At 38.2% G+C, this 27584-nt stretch overlaps 4 protein-coding genes across 5 annotated transcripts; 2 read left to right on the top strand and 2 right to left on the bottom strand.

Annotated features, from left to right (window-relative positions):
- Positions 1-7419: 7419 nt before the first annotated feature.
- LOC103986272 (uncharacterized protein At4g28440) lies at positions 7420-11306 on the bottom strand. The gene is made up of 3 exons (XM_009404230.3): positions 11151-11306; positions 10567-10792; positions 7420-7891 (listed from the first exon to the last, which is right to left on the bottom strand). The coding sequence occupies exons 2-3, from the start codon at positions 10787-10789 to the stop codon at positions 7701-7703; spliced, it is 414 nt and encodes a 137-aa protein (XP_009402505.2). The 5' UTR covers positions 10790-10792; positions 11151-11306; the 3' UTR covers positions 7420-7700.
- Positions 11307-11961: 655 nt separating this feature from the next.
- LOC135598442 (protease Do-like 1, chloroplastic) lies at positions 11962-16871 on the top strand. Its single transcript, XM_065092235.1, has 8 exons — positions 11962-12468; positions 12548-12670; positions 12886-13057; positions 13806-13843; positions 14062-14260; positions 14372-14524; positions 15432-15566; positions 16641-16871. The coding sequence occupies exons 1-8, from the start codon at positions 12029-12031 to the stop codon at positions 16716-16718; spliced, it is 1338 nt and encodes a 445-aa protein (XP_064948307.1). The 5' UTR covers positions 11962-12028; the 3' UTR covers positions 16719-16871.
- A 1156-nt stretch (positions 16872-18027) lies between these two features.
- Positions 18028-22900, top strand: LOC135583514 (uncharacterized). Of its 2 annotated transcripts, none has more exons than XR_010481560.1 (10): positions 18028-18181; positions 18262-18336; positions 18448-18534; positions 18835-18891; positions 20461-20553; positions 21232-21304; positions 21633-21708; positions 21813-21903; positions 22041-22289; positions 22450-22900. XR_010481560.1 is itself a non-coding variant. In XM_065092230.1 (10 exons), the coding sequence occupies exons 1-9, from the start codon at positions 18128-18130 to the stop codon at positions 22158-22160; spliced, it is 726 nt and encodes a 241-aa protein (XP_064948302.1). In that variant the 5' UTR covers positions 18028-18127; the 3' UTR covers positions 22161-22162; positions 22450-22900. The 2 variants fall into 2 exon arrangements, 1 of the variants encoding a protein (XP_064948302.1); XM_065092230.1 differs by having other exon boundaries at positions 22041-22162.
- Positions 22901-23228: 328 nt separating this feature from the next.
- LOC135598441 (beta carbonic anhydrase 2, chloroplastic-like) lies at positions 23229-25204 on the bottom strand. The gene is made up of 8 exons (XM_065092234.1): positions 25176-25204; positions 24950-25011; positions 24828-24876; positions 24583-24699; positions 24442-24495; positions 24139-24224; positions 23841-23946; positions 23229-23456 (listed from the first exon to the last, which is right to left on the bottom strand). Exons 2-8 carry the CDS (start codon positions 25006-25008, stop codon positions 23322-23324), a joined length of 606 nt encoding a protein of 201 aa, XP_064948306.1. The 5' UTR covers positions 25009-25011; positions 25176-25204; the 3' UTR covers positions 23229-23321.
- Positions 25205-27584: the final 2380 nt, after the last annotated feature.

The raw sequence follows: 27584 nt of genomic DNA, 5'->3' as shown, positions 1-27584 counted from the left end.
TACTCTAAGTACTCTTGGTTATTACACCTCACCATCTACATCCTTGCACATGCTTCATCTCCTTCCTCCTCTCACTCATCACATCCTTGCACATGCTTTATCTCCTTCCTCCTCTCACTCATCTTATCGTCGTATCCACTATATGTCTATTCTCATCTTGTCGTCCTATTCACTATATGTCTATTCTCATCATACTCTAAGTACTCTTGGTTATTACACCTCACCATCCACATCCTTGCACATGCTTCATCTCCTTCCTCCTTGCACATGCTTCATCTCCTTCCTCCTCCCACCCTGGACTATGTGGAATAAAAGAACTTGTTGTGAAGGGGAGTGATTTTATTCATTGAGATTATGCATATTTATATAGGTTTTGAAGAAGGAATTTTCTTGAATCATATACTCAAATTACAATTACTCAAATCTGTGATTGATCTTTAAACCATAGATTGATTGATGATGTAAGGAATGTTAGGATATCATTTTATGTTTTCTTCTATCATGATCTTCTATCATGCCCTTGCAAGATTGAGTTTCTGTCAAAGATGTCAATTTTAAAATGATGTAATTGAAATATCCTATGAGTGAAAGGCTTTGTGAGGGAGTCTACTAGTTGGTCAGAAGTATGAACGTGAGAAACACATAGTTGATGTCTGACAACTTAATCTCTAAGTGGAAGTCAATGATAATATGTTTCATGCGTGAGTGAAATACTGGATTGGTACATTGGCATGTGGCACCGATATTAGCATAGTATATTATAGGAGTGGATTGGGAAATGATGCCAAATTCGTGTAGTATATTGGTAACCTAGTTGAAATATGCAATGGTAATGGTGATGGCTTTGCATTCTGCTTCAGTGGTAGATCTTGTGATTATATTATATTTCTTGGAATTCCAACTGATTAAATTTGATGGCTTTGCATTCTGCTTCGGTGGTAGATCTTGTGATTGTATTATATTTCTTGGAATTCCAACTGATTAAATTTGTTACAAGGAAGATAATGTAAGCTGACGTAGATATTTTATCATCAGTGTTGCTTGCCCAATCAACATTAACAAAGGAATGAATATGAAGTGATGAGTACGAAGAAAAAATTCATAATTAAGAGCCTTATTGAGATACTGCAAGATACGTTTTAGTGTTGACCAATACGTAGTGGATGGCCGATACATAAATTATTATAATTTGTTAACTGCGAATGAGATGTTTGGATGTGTGAAAGATAAATACTATAAGGAACCAAGTACTTGTCAGTACTGTATGAGATTCATAGTACGACTGCTATCATATAATTTGAATAAATCAGTGGTGGAGAGTGGAGTAGCGACTTCTTTAGCATTCTACATATTCATCTTGGATAATAGATCTTGAATGTACTTCTTTTAAGTTAAGAAAAGTTCGAAAGATGTGAACGTTACTTCTACTCTCAAAAAATAGCTTAATGTTCCTAGAGCTTTGATGGAGAATCGATCAACCAATTACTTAAGAAATTGCTTGATCTTTATAGGATTATTGCCTGTGATGATAATGTCATCCACAGAAATCAGTAGATATATAATACTTCCCTTTTATTATCGTAGAAATAGAAAGGCATCATATTTGAAGTTGACAAAACTTAGAAATGAGTTAAGTTTGGTATGCTAAGCTCTTGGAGCTTAGCAAAGTCCATAAATAACTTTTCGTAATCTACAAACATAACTTGGATATTGAGGGTGGATGAAGTCAGGAGGCTGTTGCATAAAGACATCTTCAGTTAAGGTCTCATATAAGAAAGCATTATTAAAATCTAGTTAGCGTATATGCAAGTCTTGAATGATAGTCAAATTCAGGATGAGTTAGATTATCATTGGTTTAATAATCAAGTTGAATATTTATGTGAAATCAACACTTGATCATTGGTGAAACTCTTTGGCTACTAGACGTGTTTTGTATCAGGAAATGGATCTATCTGGGTTTCATTTAAATCAAAAGATTCATTTATACTAGATGATATTTTATGTGTAATGAGATGGTACAAGGGTCCATGTGGTTTTGTGGAGTAGGACATCGTATTCTCCATTCATGGCTTTGTACTAGTGTGGAGATTTTTTTAGCTTAGGTGATAGTTGTGAGTTCAGTAGGTCTAGATGGAGAGCTTATGGTAGCATGAAGGTTAAGGATTTAACGTGATTTGAAAATGTTATTTTTAGAGCATGTGGTCATAAAGGTTAAGGATTTAACGTGATTTGAAGATGTTATTTTTAGAGCATGTGGTCATGTAATGTTCAGGCTCTGTGGTGTTATTGAGTTATGTTGGAGGCATAAGAACTGGTGGAGATTTAGTGACATGTACCTAATCAGATTAATACACTTCGATATCACTTGGCTGAGAAAAGAATAAAGATATCATTTGTTGTGTCAAGGGTGTTCTTTCATCGGACATTGTAGGGTGAATTGGTGAAGTTGCAGAGGGTGTGAGATGCTACTAAACTAGAGTGATAAGGGAGTATAGGTCTAGTGGAGAGAGTGATTGGTTAATGTGGTGAGAGGTGTGTTTTAGGTGTACTCATATGAACTCAATGATGTATTATTATTGTAATGGCTTGTATTACTGAATAAGCAAGATTTTGAAAGGGAAAGGAGGACTCAATAAAATTAACATGATGTGATACGAAGACCTTTTAAGTTTGAGGCTTATAGCACCGAAAAAACATTATATTCAGGAGACTTGAGATGCAAGGCTTATGTTCAAGAGACCAATGAAGATGCAAGGCTTGGATTTTGGTTTTAACTTACATGAAGCGTAGGGGCATAGCCAGGGAAAATATAAACAACCAAATACTTTGAGTTTTTGAATGTTTGAGATTTTATAAAATTATTTTTCAAACAGTGACTGGTGTTGTAAGATTAGGATGAGCATGTGGTCAATGAGGTAGACTGTAGTTTGAAATGTTACCGAACAAAAGGTTAGTGACATAGAGGCTTGATGTAAAAGGGTGAGACCAGTTTCAACTATATGTCGATGCTTTCGTTCGATAGAGCCAACTAGTTGATGTGTATGTGGTGTTGACTTGAGATGTTATATGTCATATGATGAGAGATAAGTTGTTGGAGTTTGATATTCACCTTCTCTATCAGAGTAAACTGTCTTAATGGTAGACTAAAAAAAGTTCTCAACCACCATTCTAAAATGGGAAAAGATCCTAGTGACTTCAAATTTATGTTTAAGAGGATATAGCCATGTATATTTTGTGAAGTATACAAAAAGTATATAAAATTTAAAATTATCAAAGAAAGTGGTTAGGATAGGGCCCATACATCAATGTAAATAATTTCAAATGATTTAAAGTAGGATATGAAAAATGTTCCAAGAGGTACTATGTGACTTTTATTACTAAAACAAGTATCACAATAGATTCCAATTCTACTTGATTTGAAAGTTAAAAGGGAGCAATGAGATATTAGCTATTATTAAATAGAGAATGATAGATGACTAACGCGACGATGTCGCACATCGATTGAAGCAGTAAACGAAGTAAGAGCAATTGGTTGGGTGATTTATGACACTAATGGCCATCATAGATGTCTTTATTTTGATCTTAGACTAAGGATAGCCCTATGCTCAGATACTTTACAAGAAACGAGTCAAGAAAGAATTCAATAAAGAAATTATTTTATTTACAAAATTAAGAGACAAAGATAAAATTCCTTCATATGTGAGGTGCACACAAAACATCATCAAGTGTGAAAGTGTTTGTGTGTGAATTAAGTGTTGTGGAACTAATGTGAGTAATAAAGATTCGATTATCCGACACTAATGATGATGTCTTCATTGTCTCCATAATTGTGGAAATCAGAAGAAGTGATATGGTTAAAAGTATTGAAGTCAACAATCCAGTTGTTTGGATGAGTAGTTGGAATAGTCATGATATTTTCTTGATGCTAATTGAGTGTGATAGTAGGCTTGGGCCGAGATCGATAATTATTGTTGGGATGCCAAAACCGTTGGTTGTTGTAGTTAGAGTTGTTTGGATTGTAGTTGCCACCATGGTTGGGGGGTTGATAGTGTAATGAAGGATGATGGCTTTGTGTGTTGCCCATGTGACCAAGAGACATCTTATTCGGTCCTTTATAAAGACTCGTGTTGCTTTGATTGTCATTTCTTTTAGATTTTTGATTGAATTGAACTGTGATTATCGGTCTTGTCATTCTCTCTTCTCATTTTAGATATGTTTTATGATCAATCAACTTGTCATACAGTTCTTTAATAATATTGGTGAGTCTCATGCCCGAATTACTATCATCAGTTCCTTATATTATTCTCCTAAGCCATTGAGAGTATGAACAATAACTTTTTCACCACTGGATAACTTATTAAAGCCAAGTAATCTATAATTTTTTTTATATTTTGCATATAATCAATAATAGTACTTTCATCTTATGTTGCTTTCATCAAAATAAATAAAAGACTTGACATGGAAGTACAATAGTGATTGACGAAGGTTGTTTGAAACTTTGACCATGCTTTCGTTATAATGTTGTACGAAGAGATTAGTAGTCCTATGGAGCCAGTTACTGAGGCTTGAATTACTTATAGAATAAGACGATCTTATCGTAGCCATAACTTGTGATTATGATTTATTATTGAGTTGGGTTTTCTTAGTATTTGGATCTTTTCTGGTGGACAACTGATATAGTCATTGATGTAGCCAAATATATCATATTCAAAGAGGAGATTGGATAATTATGCTCATGAGGATACATAGTTGTCGCCTTTGAATAATTTGAAGGGGATTGGAGTTTCTGTACTGATGAATATAAGTCCAGCTGAACTATTGTTTCCTAAGAAAATAATAATTGGGGCATTAGATGTAGCTGAAGAAGACATGTTGAGAATATGATATGATCCATTGAGAGAAGTCTAGAACCAATTGATGATCTGGCAAATGATAGACGAAAAAGATCCGATATGATAGATGATAGATCGAAAGGTGTGGAAAGAATTGCAACAGTGGCACCGACCGTTGTTTGTTCTTTGTTTCTTCGATTGCATTAGATGGGGAGGGCTCTGGGAGTAGCGATCGGGGAGGACTTTAGCTCTTGCTTTGGGAAAAGGGGATAATAGAGGAAAAGGCAACTCCGAGAGCTCTTACTCTAACAGCTCCTGCTTCGAGCAACATTCAATCTAAAGAAAGGCAACAGTTAGAAAAGGGGAGTGACTCTTGCTTTGACTCTGGGAGTGAGTCATCGGGAAGGTCCAAGAGTAGGCTCCAAGAACGTCGAAGGAGGTGTTCGAGGAGCAATGATCGACGGTGAGTTTGTGGCCGACGAAAAATGTTGGGAGAGGGGTTGCTGTGGTTCTTGCTTCGACTTCGGAATAACAGACGTGGGAGGGGGGGTGTCTGATTTGAGGAAAGGCAGCACCGAGAAAAGAAAAATGACTCTGACAACTGCTGTGGAACAGAACAGAGTAGGTGTATGTGGTTGGCAGATGGAGAATTAACAATCGGGGAGCAAAACAACCAAAGGACAAGCAACAATGATGTCCACAACCAAACAAAAGGCATTGAGGTAGATGAGGGAGTGGGCATCCTTGAGGAACTCAGATACTGGATCATCGAGGAAAAGGTTTGCTGTTGTAGGGATAGTAATGATAGCGCAGATGAAGGGAAGGATATCGCTATCGTTAGATAGATCAACGAGCTTCGATGGGGAAGGGATAAGGGAAGTCTTTTTTGTTTGAGTCAAAATGACTTTGATATCATGTAGAATAAAAGAACTTATTATTATGAAGATGAGCGATTTTATTGTGATGCATATTTACACAAGTTTTAAGGAAGGGATTTTCCTCAATCATGCACTTAAATTATTCAATCAAATCAATCCTTAAATTATTGATTGATTAGAATGTTAAGATATCATTCCATATATGCTTCTATCATGACCTCTCCTCTCACCCTCCCTCACACCTCACCTCACGATTGTATCTCATCTCCCATGCCTCATTTCGTCTTGTCCTCACTTAGGTCTTGTCTTAGGTATCATTGGTCATGCCTTATCTCATCTCCCATGCTCCTGGTTGCACATTGTCTCTTACCACCCTCTATCATGCATAATCTCATCTCGCTCTTGACTCCATCAGCTACACCTCGCCATCGACATCCTTGCTTGTAACCTCATCTCCCTCCATCATGCTTAATCTCCTCCCTCCTCCTACCCTCTACGTCTTGCCTTTCGGCCATCCTTAGTTATGCTTTGTCTCCTCCCATCCTTAGTCATGTCTCATCTCCGCTCACCCTTGGCTACACCTTGTCTCTAGCCACCATCATGCCTCATCACATCCTGCTCTTGCCTCCCTTAGCTACGCCTCGCCATTGATACCCTTGATCATGGCTCATCCCCTTTGACATTTAGTCATATCTCATTTCCCACCTCCTCTCATCCTTGATTGCACCTCGTCTCCTCTTGCCCTCCATGATGCCGCATCTCACCCTTGGTCGCATCTTGCCTCCTCCCACCTTCAATCACCCTTAATCAAGCCTCATTTCCTCGCACGGTGTCGTCTCCCACCTTTAGTTGTAGGTTATTTCTCTTTATTGCTATAAACTCATGTTTACATGAATAAATATTTTTATTATTTTATGATTATCAATCATATTTTAGAATCAAAGTTATGTTCAATCATGAAAAATATAGATCAAAGTCCACAAATTAAAAATAATAATGATTTGCATGCTACCTTCTCTCTCTCTCTCTCTCTCTCTCTCTCTCTCTCTCTCTCTCTCTCTCTCGGTTTATAGATTGACTTCCAATGGGATTATCTGAAATATCTCCCAACCACAAAGAATCAAATATGATGAACACGTCCATTTCTAGTAATAGATATTTTATGTCGAATTTGATATACTTTCAAATTGAATCTACAGACGAATCTTAGAATTCAAGACTTGGAAGATTTTATCTGACTATACAACATGCTCACACCTAGTGGTTTTTAAAATGATCTCGTATTTTCCAAACAACTGTCGCTGAAAGATGAACTTTTGACTTATGAGGCAACAAAGGGAGAAAAAAAAGGGAAACCCATTCTATTACTTTGGGAATCAAAGGAATAATGGAAGATAAAAAGGGAAGATAAAAACTCCATCAGGGATTGAAAGGAAAAGGGAAGGAAAAAAAACTCCTCCAGGGAATGAAAGGAGTAATGGAAGAAAAATAAAAGCTCCATTTATTATGGAAAACTTGTTCCACTGTAGAGAATACGAATGGGAGGAAGAAAGCCAGAAACCATTCGGTTTGAGGGAAGAAAAGAAGAAGAGGGAGAAGACTAGACCAGTCCGGGCATGTCTCATCTGATTCATAATCTGACCAGACCTCACTAAACTTTGATTCATAATCTGATGGTGAATTGGTTCATTTCAGAAAATTGAAGCTGCTGCCACAAAGAATTAATCAGAAATTTGCAATAACAGTAAGAACAGTGCAATAGCATTTGAAACTGAAAATATTTTGTGAAAAGCAATCTGATTCTAGATGATAATGTTTTGTGATTACCAGCATGTTGCCATTGTATCGCTGAGTGTTTTCATGTCCGGAAGGTAGCTTCCTGATGATTACATCTAAGACTTGTCTTTCAACCTCCAAAGACCTTCAGCTGAGCAACTTCAGATTAGAGATAAGAGAGGGAGAGCCATGCCTTTGCATAACTATTTTTCAGCTACTGTTCAACAACTGTCACCAGTTCGTATTCGATCAAAGACAAATTGCTGTCCTCTTTCACAGTGAAATCAGCCGGATCTGTGACTTCTATACGTCCCCATTTGTCCACAGCAAGCCTCATTGATCCTTTAAACATGTCAATCTTTGCATTCCTGAGTATTATGGTTGTATCTGGCTTCATCAAATCCACTGTGATTATGAAATTTCAACCATCAGACCAGTATATATATATATATAATAAAAAAAAAATATGAAGCTTGCCAACAATTTTATCAAATCATTGACTTAATAAAAAAAAAAACCCATGATCCGTTGTGATTGTAGATTAGTATCTCAGATTGTACCGGAGAAAAAAGAGAAATTACCATTGTACAGATAACTACATGCATTCACTGTTCTAAAAGATGGATCCACAGGTAACACTGGCCTTGGGAGGACAACTAATTGCCCACCTTAGGAGCCTACTAAGACACCCACTTTAATATTAGTATCTTATTTAAAAATTTATGAGAAATTTGATGTATAAATTAGTTAAACAGGATGAAATGCAAGCATATTCTACTATGAAGAAGGTACAGAGTGCAAGTATAAACTTGCTGGAACTTCAAATATGATTATTCATAAATTTCAGGAATTTCAGATATGATTTTATTATAAACGAATATGAAATATGATTTTGTTATAAACTTCAAGAATGAGACCATTAACAAGAAACTAATGCACATAATGCATTTTCACCAAATTGTCAGCATCTCATTAGAGATACAAAATATCGGGTTAGAAACATCTAATTCAATGTTTAAAGAAGGTTGCTGGAATTCATGTAGCAATGAACTGCTTTGGCAAGTACTGTGATATCTAGAAAACTTGGAACAAAAAAGTTACATAAGCAAATAGCATCCCTCCAAAGTTGCAAATGTAACAGATGCCATTGTAGTCGTAAATGTAACATTTTCTATACATGCCCACAGCCTCACTGTGTTTTGGCATGTGGTTGCATAATTATAGCAAGACTAAGGTTTCATTCAAATGAAAATGTAAACTGACCAATCTACTACTCATTTTTTACTCTTTTCTTGAGTTGTTTTTGTCTCTTCATACTATGTCTTTGCTGTGAATGATGGCAATGTGTTTATTCACCTGGAAGGACCATAAACTATGCTACTCCAATGACAAAGTTCAATCTTGATATGTGTAGAATTTCCAACCTTATATGTCTGCCACAATAACTTACAAGAATATTTCCCATCTTTTTACATTTCCACCAGAACCAAATTACATTTTCTTTAGCTAAAAAGAAACAACTCATCAACAGACCAAGTATTTTGCATGTGTATCTCCCATCTTGGAACATTTCCCCCACAACCAAATTATATATTCTTTACATGTTGTTCATATTAGAGCAGAACCAAGAATTTCCAAGGTTATGTCTGCCATAATAACTTACTAGAATATTTCCCATCTTTTTACATTTCCACCAGAACCAAATTACATGTTTTTTAGCTAAAAAGAAACAACTCATCAACAGACCAAGTATTTTGCATGTGTATCTCCCATATTGGTACATTTCCTCCACAATCAAATTATATATTCTTTACATGCTGTGCATATTAGAGCAATGGATAAGTAATTTAAGTATTCATAATGACTAGATTAAGTAATCATCTTTATGTCGATTTCATAAAATTCAGATGGTAGAATTTCTTCTTAGGATCACAACACCAAGAAGATGCACAATTATATGTTCTCCACATTTCTGTATATTAGAACAGTCATGAGTCAATAAGTTATTGACCATAAGTCATCACCTTTTTGCCAATGTCACATGATTCAGGAAGTAGAAGTTCTACTTAGGATTGATGTGCCAAGAAGATGCACAAGGTAACTTATCCAGTAATTGAGTCATCATATAGGGTGCAATATTCTGTTCTAGGTAAAAAAAAGGGTCCTAATCATTGATCAAAAGTAGTCACTTTCGACTGTCAAAGAAACCCTCCAACCTATAGTGGATCTTTATTAATGCCAATGAAAAAATAATTGAGATTTGAGAAAATGATCATATAAAAGTAGGATGAGAAAAAAAAAGGTGCTATAGCACACAAAAAGACATGCATTATTTTTGACACAAGGCTAAAAGATGAAAGAAAAGAAAAGATACAGCACAATGAAGCTAAGGCCATTAGCAGCAGCAGAAAATTTAGGAGCATTGGAGAGTACGGGCAGAACACAAACCCTATGATGTAACCAAAGGAGAACCTTTAGGTAAGAAATCTCCTTTATATTCGTTCTAAAGTTGCTAAAAACCACAACCATTTTGAAAGTATCTTATAATGACCTTTCAGGTCATACATTCAGTTCATGTTACTCAAAACATGTGGAAGAGGTAATTCCCATTATTTATCTAGCTATCAGCCGAGGAGGTTTTCTCTCCATTAATTTTTCCCTTAATTATCTCTCTGAAGCAACTCCGATATCATTCATATTCTATAATAATAAAACTGGAAAAATACAAATAACCAAGTTAAATGAAACAAGGGAGTAACCAACATTGTATCAATTATCTCAAAAATCTTTCACTTATTGCTTAATAGTATTTTTTCCTTTTTGATTTCTCAGCTATAAAGTGAACTAATTGCACATTTCTAAAGGCATTAATTTCACTATATAAATACATATAAATTACTGCTACATATACCAATATTTATCATGAATGATAAGACAATGTACACTAACTTTTCAAAACAGAATGGAAGCTTATCCATATGTGCATAATAGCCATGTGTAATTACTGAAGACCATCCACCAAGCCAAATCTTAAAACTTAGTCCTTTTTATCTAACGAAAAAGAAGAAGAGAGACCCTACCTTGATCATTCCTGGCTGTGAAGACGATCATTCCAGTTTCATCCCCCACCAAACATTCCGCTAGGCGCATCTGACGAACTTGTGGGCCAGCAGTTCGCCCCTTCTGCAGCACCATCTTTGAGCTCACCACCTTCACTGTGAGCGTATGACCGGTGGTACCAGGCCTGAGCTGATCAACCTTAGTAAACTCTGGCTTCCTCATGGTGGGTTTTGATTCAGCCATTTCCTGCAGATTACCTAACCATTACTTGACCCCATCTTAAATTTGACTCCATAACAACCAGGAAATAACACATCCATCTGAATAATCAATAAAACAATATATACAGAACGTAATTCAATCTTCATATAAATGATGATTAATCAATACATCTGTGTACAAAGCGATCTTATACGAGTAGGCACATATCAAACATATGGGGTCATCAGAAATAGAATTCCGTCAAACAAATCAGAAATCCAACTCATAATAGTCGTCGTGAACTACCGCTAAAAAGGAAAATCTATCCAGTGATTTTTGGTATCCACATAGAGGTTACAGAATCAAATTAGAAACATAACGATGTATCAAGCCGAAGCAATACCGGACGAGAGATGGAACTGACAACAACACGGAGAGCAAATCCGAGAATTAGGGTTTCCAAAGGCCTAAAAGCTCCAAGTTTGGGGTGGATTCCTCCCCCGATAACAGACTGCAGAGATTTAACCACCGGCGAGACACGTTTAAACAGCCGTCGAAAAGAAGCACATCGTGGCCGTACATTTAGCCAAACAAGATGCCGGATCAACGATCGTAAAGCGGTGGGTCGTCGCGTGTCGGGTTGGGTTGGATGGAAACAAGTCGTGCGCGCGTGAGCCCAATCGTTGTTATTATATGATCATTGTCGGGTCGAATTCTACTAATATTTGAATCCGATTCCAGAAAGCTTAGTAGACGCCCCCAAATGGACTCATCGGTCATGTCCTGTTTCGGGTTTCTAGTCGTTTCGGACTTGAACCCAATATCCCTGTCTGATCTAGCAATTTGTTTGGATCCAATATGGAGCCATACCCGATACCAACCCGACATCCCTGTCAATAATGGCAAGGGTTACTACTGGCTTCCTACACATGTGAGATGCTTCTTATGGACCCGTTTATTTTGCATGGACACGGCCGAACCACATTTATATGAACCTAACATTAACGCGTCCTAATCGAATCATGATAAAGATTTGGTCCGAGTCAGATTAGCATTTCCGGGTTAGCGTACTGATTGCCGTTCTCAACAGGGAACCCAATCAGGTCGATTTGCCTGCCTCGTGATTCTTCCAGTCCGGCGGAAACGGTGATTTGGTGCGCGTTACTGATCTGTCCACTCAAATAATCTAATTATATCCGTTTTGCTCGCCCGAAATAATTGGTGGTACCGATCGCAAGTGCGCGAGCAAAGCAAGCAGCTCGTCCGCTTGTCCGGCTAACAATGGCTGCTGCTGCTGCCGCCGTCGCCTCCTCCTCGTCGCCACTCTCTCTCTTCTCCTGTTTCTCTTCCTCCTCTTCATCGTCAAAATCACCATCTCACTCTCCAAGATTAATAAGAGCTTTCGGCCCCAATTTCTCCACCTCCGTTCCTCCGAGATTACTCCTAAAGAGATCTGATAAGTCGATTGCATGCCCCTCCCGAATCTTTCTCCTCCTCCAGAGATTAACGCCGATCGCGGCGACCAGTGGGCTGTTCGAATCCGTCATCACCGTCCTCGCTTCCGTCGCCCTTTCCGCGTCGCTCCTCGTCTCCGACGTCGACCCAGCCTCCGCCTTCGTCGTCACCACCCCGAGGAGGCTCCAATCCGACGAGCTCGCCACCGTGCGGCTCTTCCAGGAGAACACCCCCTCCGTCGTCTACATCACCAACCTCGCCGCGCGGTTGCTCCCTCGATTCGATTTGGTTCGCGCGCGATAGTTCGGTCTTGTGAGCGATAAAAATCGGTGCTTTTGGATGTAGGCAAGATGCCTTCACGCTGGACGTGCTGGAGGTGCCGCAGGGCTCCGGCTCGGGCTTCGTCTGGGACAAGGACGGCCATATCGTGACCAACTACCATGTCATCCGCGGGGCATCCGACCTCAGGTTCATCTTCTTGGATCCTCCGTTACCGTTTCTACAACTAGTTGTTTCTGTTCGAAACTTGTTCAATTCATTAGTGTCAATAAGAGTACCTTGCCGTTGAACATGCTTTTAGTTTTGGTTCTTGTTTCGTCACCCACTGTTTGCTTGTTGTTTTAAGATGTTTGGATTGTCGTTCTCGCAATTGGAATGATGCTGGAATTTCTCGTTGCTTACAGGGTTACTTTGGCTGATCAGACCACATACGAAGCAAGAGTCGTCGGATTTGACCAAGACAAGGATGTTGCTGTCTTGCGCATTGATGCACCCAAGGAAAAGTTGCGACCCATACCGGTTGGCATCTCATCGGACCTGCTAGTGGGTCAAAAAGTTTATGCCATTGGCAATCCTGTGAGTAATCCAACAATCTGCAAGTTGTCTGTTTTAGATTTTCTTTGTTGCAAGCGACTCTTGTACCATAAACTTTCCTCTCATCCTTAAGCACAATCAGCAAATAGATATAGCAGGGCAAAGTTCTTTTAAGTGTTGCATTCCTGATAATACAGAGAAACCCACTCCAAAGAAACTTTTCTAGGATCACCCTCTCTAACTTTTCATGGAACATTGAGGATATTTATGGTTGTTTTATTCCATGATCTCTGAAACCTCTGCATCATTATCATGTTTTCTTAGAAAAAATGTACTTCGTGGTGGATCGATGAGCATAGGACATTAAGTGTCAATTGAGCTGGTGTTGATATTAAAATTCAGGAAGATGTTGTTAAGTAGCTATTATAGGGGCTACTTTCTCTATCTTTAGGTGTGGGTAACATATCCTTGGCATGTTTATTTCTTCTGTAACTAAAGAAAAGTAAGAAAATGGTGTCATTTTCTGATGCTGAAAATGAAACCTCATTAAATAATTTTCTTTTGGAAAATCTAATTATGAGGTTTTATGTTTATTTTCTGACTCAAGTTTCCATCAGCAAAATCTGGTATTTTTTTGCTCACTTAGTGATAATTCTACGAAATATGCCCTGTTGGTAAAGGATTTTACAAAATTTTCTGATTTACAATGATCACACCATTTAGTGTGCAGTTAGCAAATTATTTAAAGAAATTATTACAATTTCTTTTCTTTTGTGGATTCTGTTTGCAGTTTGGCCTGGATCACACGCTTACTACCGGTGTTATCAGGTTAACAATCTTTTCTGCTGTTTTTATTATCAGACACTTGATTGCTTGAAACATAGAACCAGGTATTGCAGTAAAATAGTGGCAGGCCATGACCTTGTCTAATTTCTGCTGATAATATACTAAACTGCAAGATTTATTGATATTTGAAATATGTAACATATTTATCTTCTTTCTTAATTTGTTATCATATGGATTCTGTCCATGTTGCACTTCTGCAGTGGACTTCGGAGAGAAATAAGCTCTGCTGCCACCGGACGTCCTATACAGGATGTAATACAGACTGATGCAGCTATAAATCCTGGTAATAGTGGTGGTCCACTGCTTGATAGTTCCGGAAACTTGATAGGCATAAACACAGCGATATACTCCCCCTCTGGAGCATCCTCTGGTGTTGGATTTTCCATTCCAGTTGATACAGTGCGTTATTTTTATTTAGCTGACTGTAGTTATTAAATAGTTATTAAATATATATAGTAGAGCCATTGAGTTAGTGGCTTATCGAAACAAACTCTAATTGCAAAATTTTAGGTCAATGGTATCGTTGATCAGATTGTAAAATTTGGAAAAGTTACACGACCTATATTAGGAATCAAATTTGCACCGGATCAGTCAGTTGAACAGCTTGGAGTTAGTGGAGTGCTTGTCTTGGATGCTCCTGCAAATGGTCCAGCTGGAAAAGCGGTATTGTCATTGGCTTTCATTAAATTAATTTTGTTCTTAGCCTAAATGATTTGCTACCAATTTATAGATAACATATTAATCTTTTTTTTTATGTTTCTTCAAGTATCTCTTACCAATCATTGGATACGTATCTTTTGTAATTCCATGATTTCTGCAAGAATTGTGATGGAATTTGATAATGCTGAATCTTAATATTTGGTTGTATGTCAGAAAGAAAAAAAAATCCCAAAACCATTAAAATGGTACTATTCGTGCTAGAGCTATCAGGCTAATTGTTCTTGAAATCTTACTGAAATTAGTTTCAACAAGCAGGAAGTCCACCAATCCGTTTACTTCACGCTTCAAAGGATTCACCACAATTTTTTATATTAGAAATGAGTGGAAACCTTCTGATGCATCTGTCAAGGTTTGCTATGTACACAATATGTTTAGGGCACTATCTTCTGTAGACACTTCTCATGTGTTCTTCCATGTCAATAACAAAATACAACTTCTAATGTTATGTAGACTTCATGAACAAGATAAATATATAAAATAAATGATAGTTAAAGAGATCTCTCAGGAATAGCCGACATGCCAGCATACTATTAACAAAGAGGATGTCCGAAGGAAAATCAACCTCGAGGGTGAACTGCATGGTTAAGCTTGACTAGGTGCCATCACTAATTACATAACGAAGCAAGTTATTTTTCGAAATTCAGCTGTCTGACCATTCGATTACCTGACTATGGTGTTCCTTAACAAGTAACATACTCACTGTATGGCTTCATGGGTCAAGAAATTTCATTCAGCAATCTTTGTCAAGAGTGTTTCATGTTCATGTATCTGTAGATGGAGTTGTGTGTTTAATTTTGTTTTTGGATTTTGAAAGATGGCTCAAGCTTGCACAATACTTTGATATTCACAGGGCCTGCAACCAACCAAGCGGGATGCATATGGCCGGCTTATTTTGGGAGATATCATTACATCAGTGAATGGTAAAAAAGTCACAAATGGCAGTGATTTGTATCGAATCTTGGATCAATGCAAAGTTGGTGATACGGTAATTTCAGTTTCTTTCTTTCTTGATATGGAGAATTATTATTTTTGCTGAAAACATTATACTTTATATCTGGAAACTTAAACTTGCAGATCTGCATGGTACTTAGTTTTAATTTGTCACACCATCCAGTGTACTTCTGTAAGCTGTGCTTTATTGAATTGGGAAAAGAATCATGAAACCGCAATTCCTAATAAAAAATGCATCGACTGGTGTTTCATTACTATATGTGAATATCCTTGTGGCTCTTGGGTACAGATGTATGTCATATCATGCTACAAGGAATCAATAAAGCATGAGTTTTGAACAATTTTGTCATGATGAAAGTTCAGGTCACCCATGTGTGCATTCCTGTCAACAAAGCTGATCCAACCAATTAAACAAAGTTGGTTATTCCGTCTCACTCAAAATGGTTGTTTTCCTGGAAAAACAAGGCTGTCAGTTACCACCCAATCCCGATATGACTGAGATCATTACACACATAAAAGAAAATTGTGAATAAAACTTGAGAAGGATTGCATGCTGCCTTGGATCTGCTGATGATGGTGTATCTGAATGAAAAAAAATGGATGGTGTTGCTGTTACTAAGGATAATTTTTATAATGTTAGCATACCATATCTCTTAACCATTTTCTTGTATTATAGCAATAAACTATTTTATTTCCCATTTATTTTTGCTTGTAGGGGCATCTTCTTCTCTTCAAGTTAGAGTAACACTGATCTCTAAAAAGTTTCTTCTGCATTAGCTGAGTACTAAACTTCTTGAGGTGCTGTCTAAGATTCTCACTAAACTAGTTGCTAAATGTTGAAATTATTACTTCTTTTAAGGATGAACTTTTAAATTATTACTGCTAGTGGAATTAAGATCAAATATAATTTTTTTTCTAGAAATTTGTTGAATGAAGCAACTTTGAATCATTAGCCACATTTTTGCTGGAGTAACTTCATGTGCAACCTCTTTAAGTTTCCAATACCTTATAATAATTGTATAGTGAATAAGAACTTTTTTGTGGTGCAGTTGCATGTAGGTGTTATTCATGCTTTAAACTAATTCTCTGTTGCCCTCCTCTACTTTAGGTGACTGTGGAAGTTCTGCGTGGTGATCACAAAGAGAAAATCTCTGTAGTGCTTGAGCCAAAGCCTGATGAGTCATAAGAATTAGCATAATGGCTACTCAGCATTTTTACAAATCCTAATTGGGACTTTCTGCTCCTTGTTAGTTGTTTGTACTTTGTACATAATGTGGCTTCAAAGGAGTTTCCGTTGTATCATGTACTTAGATTCATATTAAGGAAAGGCTTATCTGTACATTATGACTACTGGCAATTAACCATTAGCATTTATTTGCCAAGTGATAGCACTATAACAGAAATGCCAGTCCTTGTGCAGAATAGTTCAGTAGCTGATACATTCTGAAGGTAATATTTAACCATAGTAAATTAATTTTACATCAAGATGGCTCATCCAGTTCTTCTCAATATATATATCAGTAGGCATTGGCTGTTGTTCTACTGAATTATCATCAAATGAAGAAAAGGAAGATACAAGAATGCCATATTGGTTAGATCTAGTTAAAGAAAAAAAAAAAAAAACTGATCTGGCTTTTGGCTGATGACATTATGCTCTTTTGCTTGTAGGTTTTTCAACAGTCATGCAAAAGAAAGATGGAGGAAATGCTGTCCCATGCCTCATCACAAGCTGGCTGCTGGAATTCCTTGTGAACAATACTAGTATCAGCAAGGATGATGATGAATTTTAATGTCTGCTATCTTAGTCTGGTAAATGTATAACTGTGGAGGTTTCTAGTATTTGGCTGGGCTCTCAAGGTAATAAGTTGTTTAAGGGGTCATCCCAAGCTTAGATTAAGTATATACATGAGAGGTAAAGCCAATCATGAATTTTCAATGTATGGATTGTACTCATGAATTTTCAAGCAAAAAAGATTACATGATGCATGTGAATTAAAGTGGTATTTCTCTTACAGGTCTACCTTTGTACTGAATGACTCACATCTCACAGGTGCATGCTAAAGGTTGGCATAATACTGTTGATGACAACATTGTTGATTATATCTTTATTTATCTCTTTTTGTTCCATCAATCTTTAATTTACTTCACTTGATTTTTTTTCTATTAGCAAAAGAAATGCGATTGAGCGAGCCAATAAAAGGATGATTGTGAGACATGTTTCAAAAAATGTCTCTTTTTAATTTGGGTATTTGATATTAATATAAACGGATTAAGCAGATACAAATATTTAAGATTTTTTATCTTTAAAATATAATTATAAAAAGATGACGAGAACGCATAAGAATTTGAAACCAAACCCAACTTTCTTTACACACGTGTTTGTATTTGAATCCGCTCGTATGCTGTCAACATACATATGTATGAACCGGTTATGAATGGTTCAAATAGATCCGACCCGAAAATTTTGGACCCGCTCCATTTCGAAGCCCGAGCCAAAACCCCTAATCTGCCGGCCGCTGAGGCTCTCTTCCATTTGCTTTGCCTCGCTCCTCTGCTCCGACACGATCAGTACCCAAAGAAACTCTAACCTCGGAGATGAATGCAGAGACCTCCGATGCCCCGCCGACGAGCCTCGTCGACAGAACCGTCGTGAGTTCACCATTCCATCAATCTCCCATCTCCTTTACCTTTATCTTGCGAGTCCGTCGATCACTGAATTTTTCTCTTAGGTCCCCGGCGACACCGTTCTGGATCTCACGGCCATGGCGAACCAGACCATCAAATTGGGAGCAGGGCTACGCCAGGTGTTGTTATGTGTTGCAGAATTTTGTTCTTTCGAAGATTGTGGTTTCTGTTCTTGCTTCTCTTTTTCTCTTGTGAACCTGATTTGCTTATTTTCTTTGATTGGTCTGCAGGATTGCGATACGATATCGGTCATGAAGGCTGGGAAGCTGAGGTTATCGAAACCGAACAAGTACTGGGTCGAGAGCTCTCACAAAAGAGTGAGCGATCTTTTTCTCTTCTTCTTTTTGGTCTTCGTTGTCTATCACTGGCAGCAAAAGTGCAGTATGCTTTGAGAGTACTATCTGGTGAGGTTGGATACTTGTCTGTCACCAAAAAAAAAAGTTGAACCATCGCTCTGATGCACCTTTTGTTTGGTGATTGTGCTGGAGAATCTTTGTGTATTTATGATTAGGAGCTATTTTTTCCTCGATAAGATAATCTTTATGCAGTATATGAGTTCATATCATGTCTCAATCATTCTTTTTCGGTTATTCCTAATGGTACTTTATATATTGCAGTATGCGCCGTGTGTGGAAGATACAGTTCTTGGCATTGTGGTCGATTGTAAACCAGATGTAAGTGTCTTGACAACGTCAGGCCTTTTACATATTCACACATTCGTGTTGTGTTACATTTAAGAGCAAATGTCTGTCCGCATAATCTTTCCATTTGCATACACTGGGATCATGCATAGAATGGAGAAACAAAGATGAAAAATAAGCGGAGGACTTGTCTTTTTTTTTTTTTTTTTCTCTGTTTATGGTCGTACCCTTCTAGACCTATCATTAAAAATGTCATACTAAAATCCTTCATATTGTCCTGATTTCTTGTGTGTTCTTAACTAAGTAGAATGTAATTAATCCTCTTGAGCTTGGCATGTAAATCTTGTCTAAACTTAGCGCGAAGATATCTGTCATATGTAGCCTTGTTTGTTTGAGTCATTCATAGCCAGGTCCCTTTTATGTAATAGCCATCAATTTTATATGATAGTTGGACCCTTGGTGAATAAGTTCTCATTTATATGTTCTCTTGCTACATCCTTTAATATCTCGTTATTTTACATTGATGCTACTTAGGTTGCCATGTTCATGGTTAAGCTTCTCATGGTTTATAAAGTTGATTAATATGTGGGCAACAACAAAAATTTCTCTTAGGATCTAGGAATTGTGGACTAATGATTAGTGCATATGTCAGATAAGAAATACAACAAAAACAAGTAAATGAGCAATAGTACATGGATTAATAGATTATGAGGCAGATATAGTTTTACAATGATGAAATACATGGGTTAAATTAATGTGACAAATGGAAAAGGTTTTGAGTTAAAGAATCTAATCTGAAGCTTCTAGCATGCAAGGATATTTCTTTTCTTAGTTTCTATTGGTTCATAGAGAGGTAATAGGTGGTTCCACTTTGTATCAGCCATTGAGTAACTACCTCAATGTGATCTCATTTTTTTAATCTATAATTTTGCTAAACAAGACCGAACGTGTATATTAGCTATAACAAAAGATGAATTGTAAGGATAGTTAAAATGGAATGCCAAGAATTTACTAGAAGTAGACGTTTAAGGTGTTTTATATTTTATAATTGATTGATGAAGTTACTATTCCTAGTGTTAAAGCAGGGTGGTTAATGGGGAGATCGATATTAGTTCTATGTGATTGGTATTATTCCTAGTGTTAAAGCAGGATGGTTAAAAGAAAATTTTTGTATGATAGTTGTAAGTTGTGCGATGCTTTGTCAACCAGAATATTTTACTTTTAGGAAATAACGGATACAAAATGTTAGTGTTGCTAAGATGAATGTGTGAGGATACTAGAAAGATCAAGAAATTTTAACACTTGTTAACGTAGGAAAATATCCTAGGAAGTTCTGTAGATGTTCTGACTAAACTAGGAGGTTGATTGAAATTAGTGGTATAAGATGAGGTAGAGACCCAAGAAAACTTTATTAGAAGTAATGAAAGAGATTGACTAATCTTTGATTGACTAGTAATGTTGTCATAAAACAAAAAAAAAGAGATTGACGTTATGGCTTGTTGTTTGAAGTCGTCCATTTGGTTTTGCAGAATTATATTTGTGTTCGATTAAGAAGTAGTTTTGTTCTTTATGAGTATGTTACTGTTCTTTGTTTTTTCTCAGAACTTTCTGGTTGACATAAAAGCTCCTACGTTGGCATTTTTACCTGTGCTTGCATTTGAAGGTGGAACTCGGAGAAACATACCAAAGTTTGAGGTATTAGTTTACTTGGTGATTTTACCACCATTTTCCTTCAGATCTTCCTTTAATTCTGTCTGTCACTTTAATGGCAAAATTTATTATTATTATTATTTATTGTGATATAGTGGATAGTATTCAGTTTTATCATTTAACCATTATGCAACATGCTTTGTTTTTTTCTGGTCTAGGTTAAGATTACTTGCCATTTTTTCTTTAACGGCAAAAAGAATGCAATATGTCTTATTCTTTCAATCATCATTTTTCTGCTTTGTAATAATATCACCTTTCTCATTTCCTATAAGTTTTATTGTCAGTATTAGGTAGCTGACCAGTCTACATGATTGTTTGTTTTATTTATTCTTAATTCTTGTGTCGAACATGTTCTCTGCTTAATTAAAATATATATTGAAAAATGCATGATTTAAGATTAGAAGGCTTAGAAAGTTTAAGACTAGAAGTGTGTGCATCATCTCATGCATCTTGAATTTGTGAAACGGTGCTGATTTGTCCACTTGTAATTTCAGTGTAGCCTGTGCTTTACGTCCAATAGAGGATCCTAAAAGCAATCTTGGATGACTTGACTGATGTTGTGCATTGTTTTTCCATGTTGCTTGTCCTATAATTTTATGCTACCTATGAGTTATGATATATATCTGTTGCTTATCTGTACTCATCGGTGAACATCTGCTGCAGATAGGTACTTTGCTATATGTCCGGGTGGTCAAAGCTAATAACAGCATGAATCCTGAACTTTCTTGCGTGGATGGTACTATGTTCTTGCTGAACCTATCTGCTGCTTGCTTTCCTTTTGTTACTCAACAAAAGAGTTCTTATGATGCTTTTATTTAGTCCCAAACCAAAAGTTGGAAGATGCATGTGATTGTTTATAGCAACTATATGAACTTGGTACCATTAACTCAACTTAAGGATTTTGAATCATGTGGTTTCAGACATCATTAATGTGTTTGTTTATTCATCATTTGGGTCGTGACAATTTCTTAGTGATGCAGAATGAGAACTACATCTTACTGCTTGGTGGTTTCTGGTTTTGGCATGCTTATATGCTGACTGAATTGTCTGTTTTCCTTATATAGAGACTGGAAAAGCTTCAGAGTTTGGTCAGTTGAAGGATGGTTACATGTTTGAAACATCAACTGGCTTATCACGGATGTGAGAAGATGTCAACTTAGCTATTGGTTTAAGCAATTCGATTCGAACTGACAAGTGTTTATCAGATTTTTTTTTCTTTTTATTTCTTACCTTCTCTTCTTCAGGCTACTAAGCTCTCCGACATGCCCTGTTCTTGAGGCTCTTGGAAAGACATTGTCGTATGAAATAGCTGTTGGTTTAAATGGCCGAGTCTGGGTATCATATTATCATTCTTGATGTTATTCTGTCTTGATTATTGGAACTAAAGAAAAGTTACTATAATTGTACAGCTGAACCATTACCAGATTACACTTTTCTCTGTTTGTTAATTCCTTTTCGGCTTTTTATATTAGGTAAATGCTTCCTCCCCATCGACAGTCATTCTCGTATCAAATGCAATAATGAACTCGGAATCTTTGAGTGGCGTGCAGCAAAAGATCATGGTGGAGAAACTCATGCAGAGACTTCAATGAGGGTCTGTAGTTTTCCATATTCTTCATCGGCTTCTTCCTGGCTACGGATGTCTAACAATCCAAGTTGGAATATGATGCTAAGAGATTTATTTAATCGACTATGTATTCTTGACATTGTGTTCGCATATGGTACGGTTGATGTTTTAGCTTAGAAAAGCTGTTTTACTTTTTTTTCCAGGGTTCCGCTATTTTTTTCCTTCCCAGTTTGATCCATTCTGCTTTTGAATTGCTGATTTGAGAGCTGCTTGAGATATGAAACTGTTAATAAGTTGGGTGTTTCAATGTGCAGGGATCATTATTGGCTCATATCATCAGTCAACAACTGCTCGGTGTCTCTGCTGCAAGAATGGCTTGCAAGCCTAACAAAACCTGGTTGTTGTTGGTGATGAATCATCCAAATCTGTTGCTGCTTTGAACATCTGGGGATACAAGATTGAACAGTGGAAATATGTGGCAAGCCTTCATATTACTTGTGTTTTCTGGACGCTTAATGATCCAAGCAATGGTGAAGGAGCATTAACGGATTATTGTCACATTAATCTGACCATTCTTTTGCTTCAGTCTCTTTCTTTAAAAAGCCATCCAAAGGTCCCTCTCTTTCTACACATTACATCTACATTACATTCCCAGGTTTCGTTTTATACAAAACTTAAATGATTTAAAAGATTCATATTGACGGCTCTCCAAATGGTTTGGTTATTGCAGCTTATTGTTGTATTAAATTCTGATGTTAGTTCTTCCATGTGGTGAATCTTTTTTACTTGTGTCGAGGCCTCCATAGAGTGTTCAATTCCTGTATCACTAAAATCACAAAAGGAAAATTTATCCTGATCTTAACGATAAATGTGTAGTTGAGTTTGCTTGGAATTGTGACCTCTACTACTGTTTGCCAGTGCAAAGACAGATTCGATGACGCACAGTAATGCAGCTTATTTTTCTCTCTTTCTGAAAATAAACTGGATTAACTGTTCTCAAAATATTAAAATATGTTAAATTGTTGATTCAAGATCAACGAATCTTTTGAACACCAAAATTGTTGCATAGATAGATATTGGTAAATAAGAACCAAATGAAACATGATAATTTAAAGACACCTTAATCAATCAAAAGCATTATTTATTACTGAGAAACTCAGCGCCAAGTGGTGAAGGATCGATCGGCTCAGCACTCCCATGTCTCCAAGCTGCCACTAACGAAATCGTAGTGGGCTCCGATCAGCTTCAGGGAATTCTTCTCCACAGCTTCTTTCACAAAGGGATAGGTCTTTAGGTTTTGGAGGGACACATTAACAGCCTCCTGTGAAAGGATGAAAAGGACAGAGCAAAGTTACAAGGAGATATAACAAACAATACATGTCCTATAAATTTTCATCAAAGAGATTTTTTTTATTATCGTGAGATTTTAATACCATAAAAAAAGAAAACATATAAAAAGAATTTTGTTTATAAATATTTAAAAATATATGATGTAGTTTTAGATGTTATTGTTACGTTTCGAATTGAGATCATCAAATAATTATCTTTATATCGAGGTTAATATTATTTTAACAATAAATGTAGAATAAGATGACAAGAGAAAAATAAGAATTTATGCACCATCTAAATTAATGCAGCTTCTTTTCTCGCATGTATGTGGAACCAAACTGGTCTCAAAGGAGGGAGAGAGGGCAGAAAGGAATACCATCTCGCACCGAGTGCACTGATCTTCCAAAGACAGTGCCGAGTGCTCCGCCTTCACCTTCTCTCTTGCCGCATTACATATCTTCACCCAGTCCTCGATGAAGTCACTGATCACAAGAAGTCAACTCTAATGGTAAGCAGAAGTATGGAGAAAAAAAAAAGAACGTTTCAATCCTTGAGTTCTTCTGGCAGTTCTCTCTGTGCATGTGTTGCGAAAGATTGAGGTCTAGTTGTTTGTGTAAATGCTCATAAGAATTGGGTTTCTTCTCTTTCTTTTGGAGGATTGGAGGGATTCTTACGTGCTGGTGGTGCCGTCGTCCTTGATGGACATGAGCCCCTTGATCCCACCGCATCGGCTGTGACCCATCACCACTATGTTCTCCACCTGCACCACAACGCTGCATAGCTCAGTTAAGTTCGAAACGAGGAGTAGCATTCTCCTGATCCTGATGAACTCAGAAACCAGTCGATTGCTTGTTTATGAAGGGAGCCTCTGTGGTCTTTGTGGTTGTCGATAGAAGCTTCAACCTTCTCTTGAAAATGCGATGCGAGGAGGAAGAGATTGGAGTGGCAGGAGGGTGGAGAACAAGTTAATTACTGACCTTGAGATGGTGCACAGCGTACTCGATGGCTGCTCCGGCACCACAGCACTTTGTCTGCATGAGGAAGGGGACACGAGTACAAGTTCAACAATGGTGGAGCTCCAGAGCTCAGCAGGAGGAGAGTTGGAAGGGGCACGGAACCTGGTCATAGGGAGGCACCATGTTGGCTATGTTGCGGACGGCGAAGGCTTCACCGGGCTGGAAGTTGAGCACCACCGACGGGCACACGCGGGAGTCGGCGCACGCGAACACCATGAACTGCATCACCAAAACAACCACAACTTGAGCTCGTTCTTGATACATGAAAAGAGGACCTCCCAAACATAAACATACACTCTCTTCATCGAATTCTCTTGGTTATTTAGAATAGGGGACGTGAACATCACCTTGGGGCTTTGACCCTCCTTGAGCTGAGCAAACATATCGGGCTTCTTCCTGCCATGAACAGTGGAGCAAGAGGTCAGCAGGTACATGCCATCGAGAGGAAGAACACATGAAATCTACTCACTCGTAGACCTCCTTCTTGAAGTGTTCAAAGCCAGACTTGATCCGCTCCAGTGGCTCCATTTCCTGCAAGCAACAACGACACTGATCTCCTTCAGGATTCTGTCATGAAACCTTGTACTTAATCATCTCATTACTGCAAAGCTATGAAATCAGGCTGTAAGTTCTGGATAAGAGAAAGAGAAAGAGCAGAAGAGAGGAAGAAGGGAGTGGTGGTGCCTCCCACTCACCTTCCTTGCTTTAGCTCTCGTGAACTCTGCTTCAAAATTACACTGTTCTGCTCTGCAACTACGGAGCTAACAATCGGCCTCCATGGTCATCTTATAGCTCGAGAGTGGAGCCATCGATGGCTGATTCGATGACACTTTGCTCGATCTCGTGCACTTCTCCTGAGCTCAGACTTGATCTTGTCGTCGGCGAGCAGAGACTTGCGGCGAGTGAATGATTTAGCTTTAACGCGAGACCGAGCTTGAGGAAGAGCGCAATCTCCGCCTGGGATTTGCCCGGAAACGGTGACAAGACCGGGGGACCCGCTCGCTATAATTACTAATTAGATGAGAAGGCTGCAGCTTAGTCTCTAACGGATAAAATTAAGATTAACTTATAAGATTACGATGAGTATACTATTATCAATTTTAATGATTTAAATCAAACGAACGAAGTCTATAGACCAATTAACCCAATGACCCTAAATAATTTCTCTTTTTATGATGTTTTTAAATGAGAAATAGTAGAACTTAGCAGTAAGGATGAAGCAAAATTATAATAACTATAATGCATTAAAGATAAAGAAAAAGATAACTTTAGTCACCTCAACTTTAACAGCAAGGAGGGAGGAGGTATGTATATATTATGATTGAAAATGAAAAAGGGGTTGATGATGCATTTGCTCATATTTGAGAGTCATAATATACTATTAATAGGTTTAAAATTGTAAGTATACATGGCATATTTTAGTTTTCCCATTTGAAGAAAGGTTTAAAATTGGAAGTATACATGGCATATGTGTTGCTGAGGTGTTCACTGCCAATTAGGTAGATGAGACAGGGAGCGTTTTCGGTCCTTGGGTCAGGGTCCAGCGTCGTTCCCATCGTACAAGCACGCCGGTGAAAGCGGCGGAGCAACTGTCGGCGCCGGAAACGATGAAGTCTCGGCCCAGCAGTTCAACACGCGTCCATCACGTGATGGAACAGCTGGCTAAGGATTCAAACGCACTCCCGATCCCATCAACCGCTGCACCTTCCACGATCATCCTTGCGATTGGCGCAGTTTAACTCTTCCGGCAATCTTCCCCCTTCTGGCGTCGCTGCCAACTCGATCTCATCCGTTACCTCCTCTTTTCCCATTAATTCCGCAATCAATCCTGCCTTAATGGTTCAAAACCCACCTACTAAATCCTATGACACCCGTGATTCGGGGACTATGACGGTGGATCCGATGAACAAGGCGAACTCAGCCATGGATTCTGCGATCAAGCAAGATCTGGCGGCGTTGGATCATCCCCGAATCCTTGGCGGGATCCGTCCCAGCCTGCCTTAATCGCCACCGCCTCTTCTACGCCTTCGAACTCGGAGATGAATCATGCGGAGGAATTGCTGCACGCGGAACATACTCTGGAAGGAACGCCGACTTCAAATGCTGCTACTCCTCTCAGCCTTCTTCCTGCGCCTCAACCGAGCCTTACTGCGCCTTCTCCAAATCCCAACGAATGAAAGGTCTCTGGGAAGTGCAGAATCAATATGAGAGACTGCTTCTCCAACATAACGAACTCTGTGATGAGAGGTGATACGGCACATTTTGATAAATGACCCTTCCACGGTAGCCCATGCCAACAATCACATCAACAGAGATTTCAGAGGCCATCGTAACAGTCCACAATGGATCGAAAAACTTGGGATGACGATGTCGGGTACAAGCCTATCTCGAAAAACTTAGGATGATACTATCAGGTATAAGCCCGTCTCGAGAAACTCAGGACGATGCTATCAGACACAAAATCACCCCGAGAAACTCAGGACAATGCCGCCGAGTACAAAGCAGCCCCGAGAAACTGACCCTTCGACGGTAGCCCATACCAACAATCACATCAACAGAGATTTCATAGGCCATCGTAACAATTCACAATGGATCGAAAAAACTTGGGATGACGATGTCGGGTACAAGTCTACCCTGAAAAACTCAGGATGGTACTGTCAGGTACAAGCTTATCCCGAGAAACTCGGGATGATGCCATCAGGTACAAAACCACCTCGAGAAACTCAAGACGATGTCGTCGAGTACAAAGCAGCCCCGAGAAACTTAGGCACATCATACGACCAACTCCCATGTACATATATAAATGTCCACTGCCCAACACGGAGGGGACACATTCAACTCACTCTTATTTCACTCGATTCTGTTAAGCTTCGGAGAGGTCATATCGAGAAAAACTTCTCTCGACCTTGGCCTGAGTGCTGAGGTTGGCGACACGAGGGCAACTTTTGCGACCTATCTCAACCCGACGTCCGTCTCACTCATGAAAGTTCTCGCATGGGCACCCTTGGACATCAGGAGCTCGATCAAGCTATGCTGACATTTCGATCATAGCATAGAGGTATTCTAACAAGAGGAACATATGCATTCCAACTTTAAACCTCTGA

Source organism: Musa acuminata, chromosome BXJ2-1, assembly GCF_036884655.1.
Source record: "Musa acuminata AAA Group cultivar baxijiao chromosome BXJ2-1, Cavendish_Baxijiao_AAA, whole genome shotgun sequence".
NCBI classification, from domain to species: domain Eukaryota; kingdom Viridiplantae; phylum Streptophyta; class Magnoliopsida; order Zingiberales; family Musaceae; genus Musa; species Musa acuminata.
Note: the sequence above shows the minus strand (reverse complement) of the source record. Positions and strands in the feature narration are given on the sequence as shown.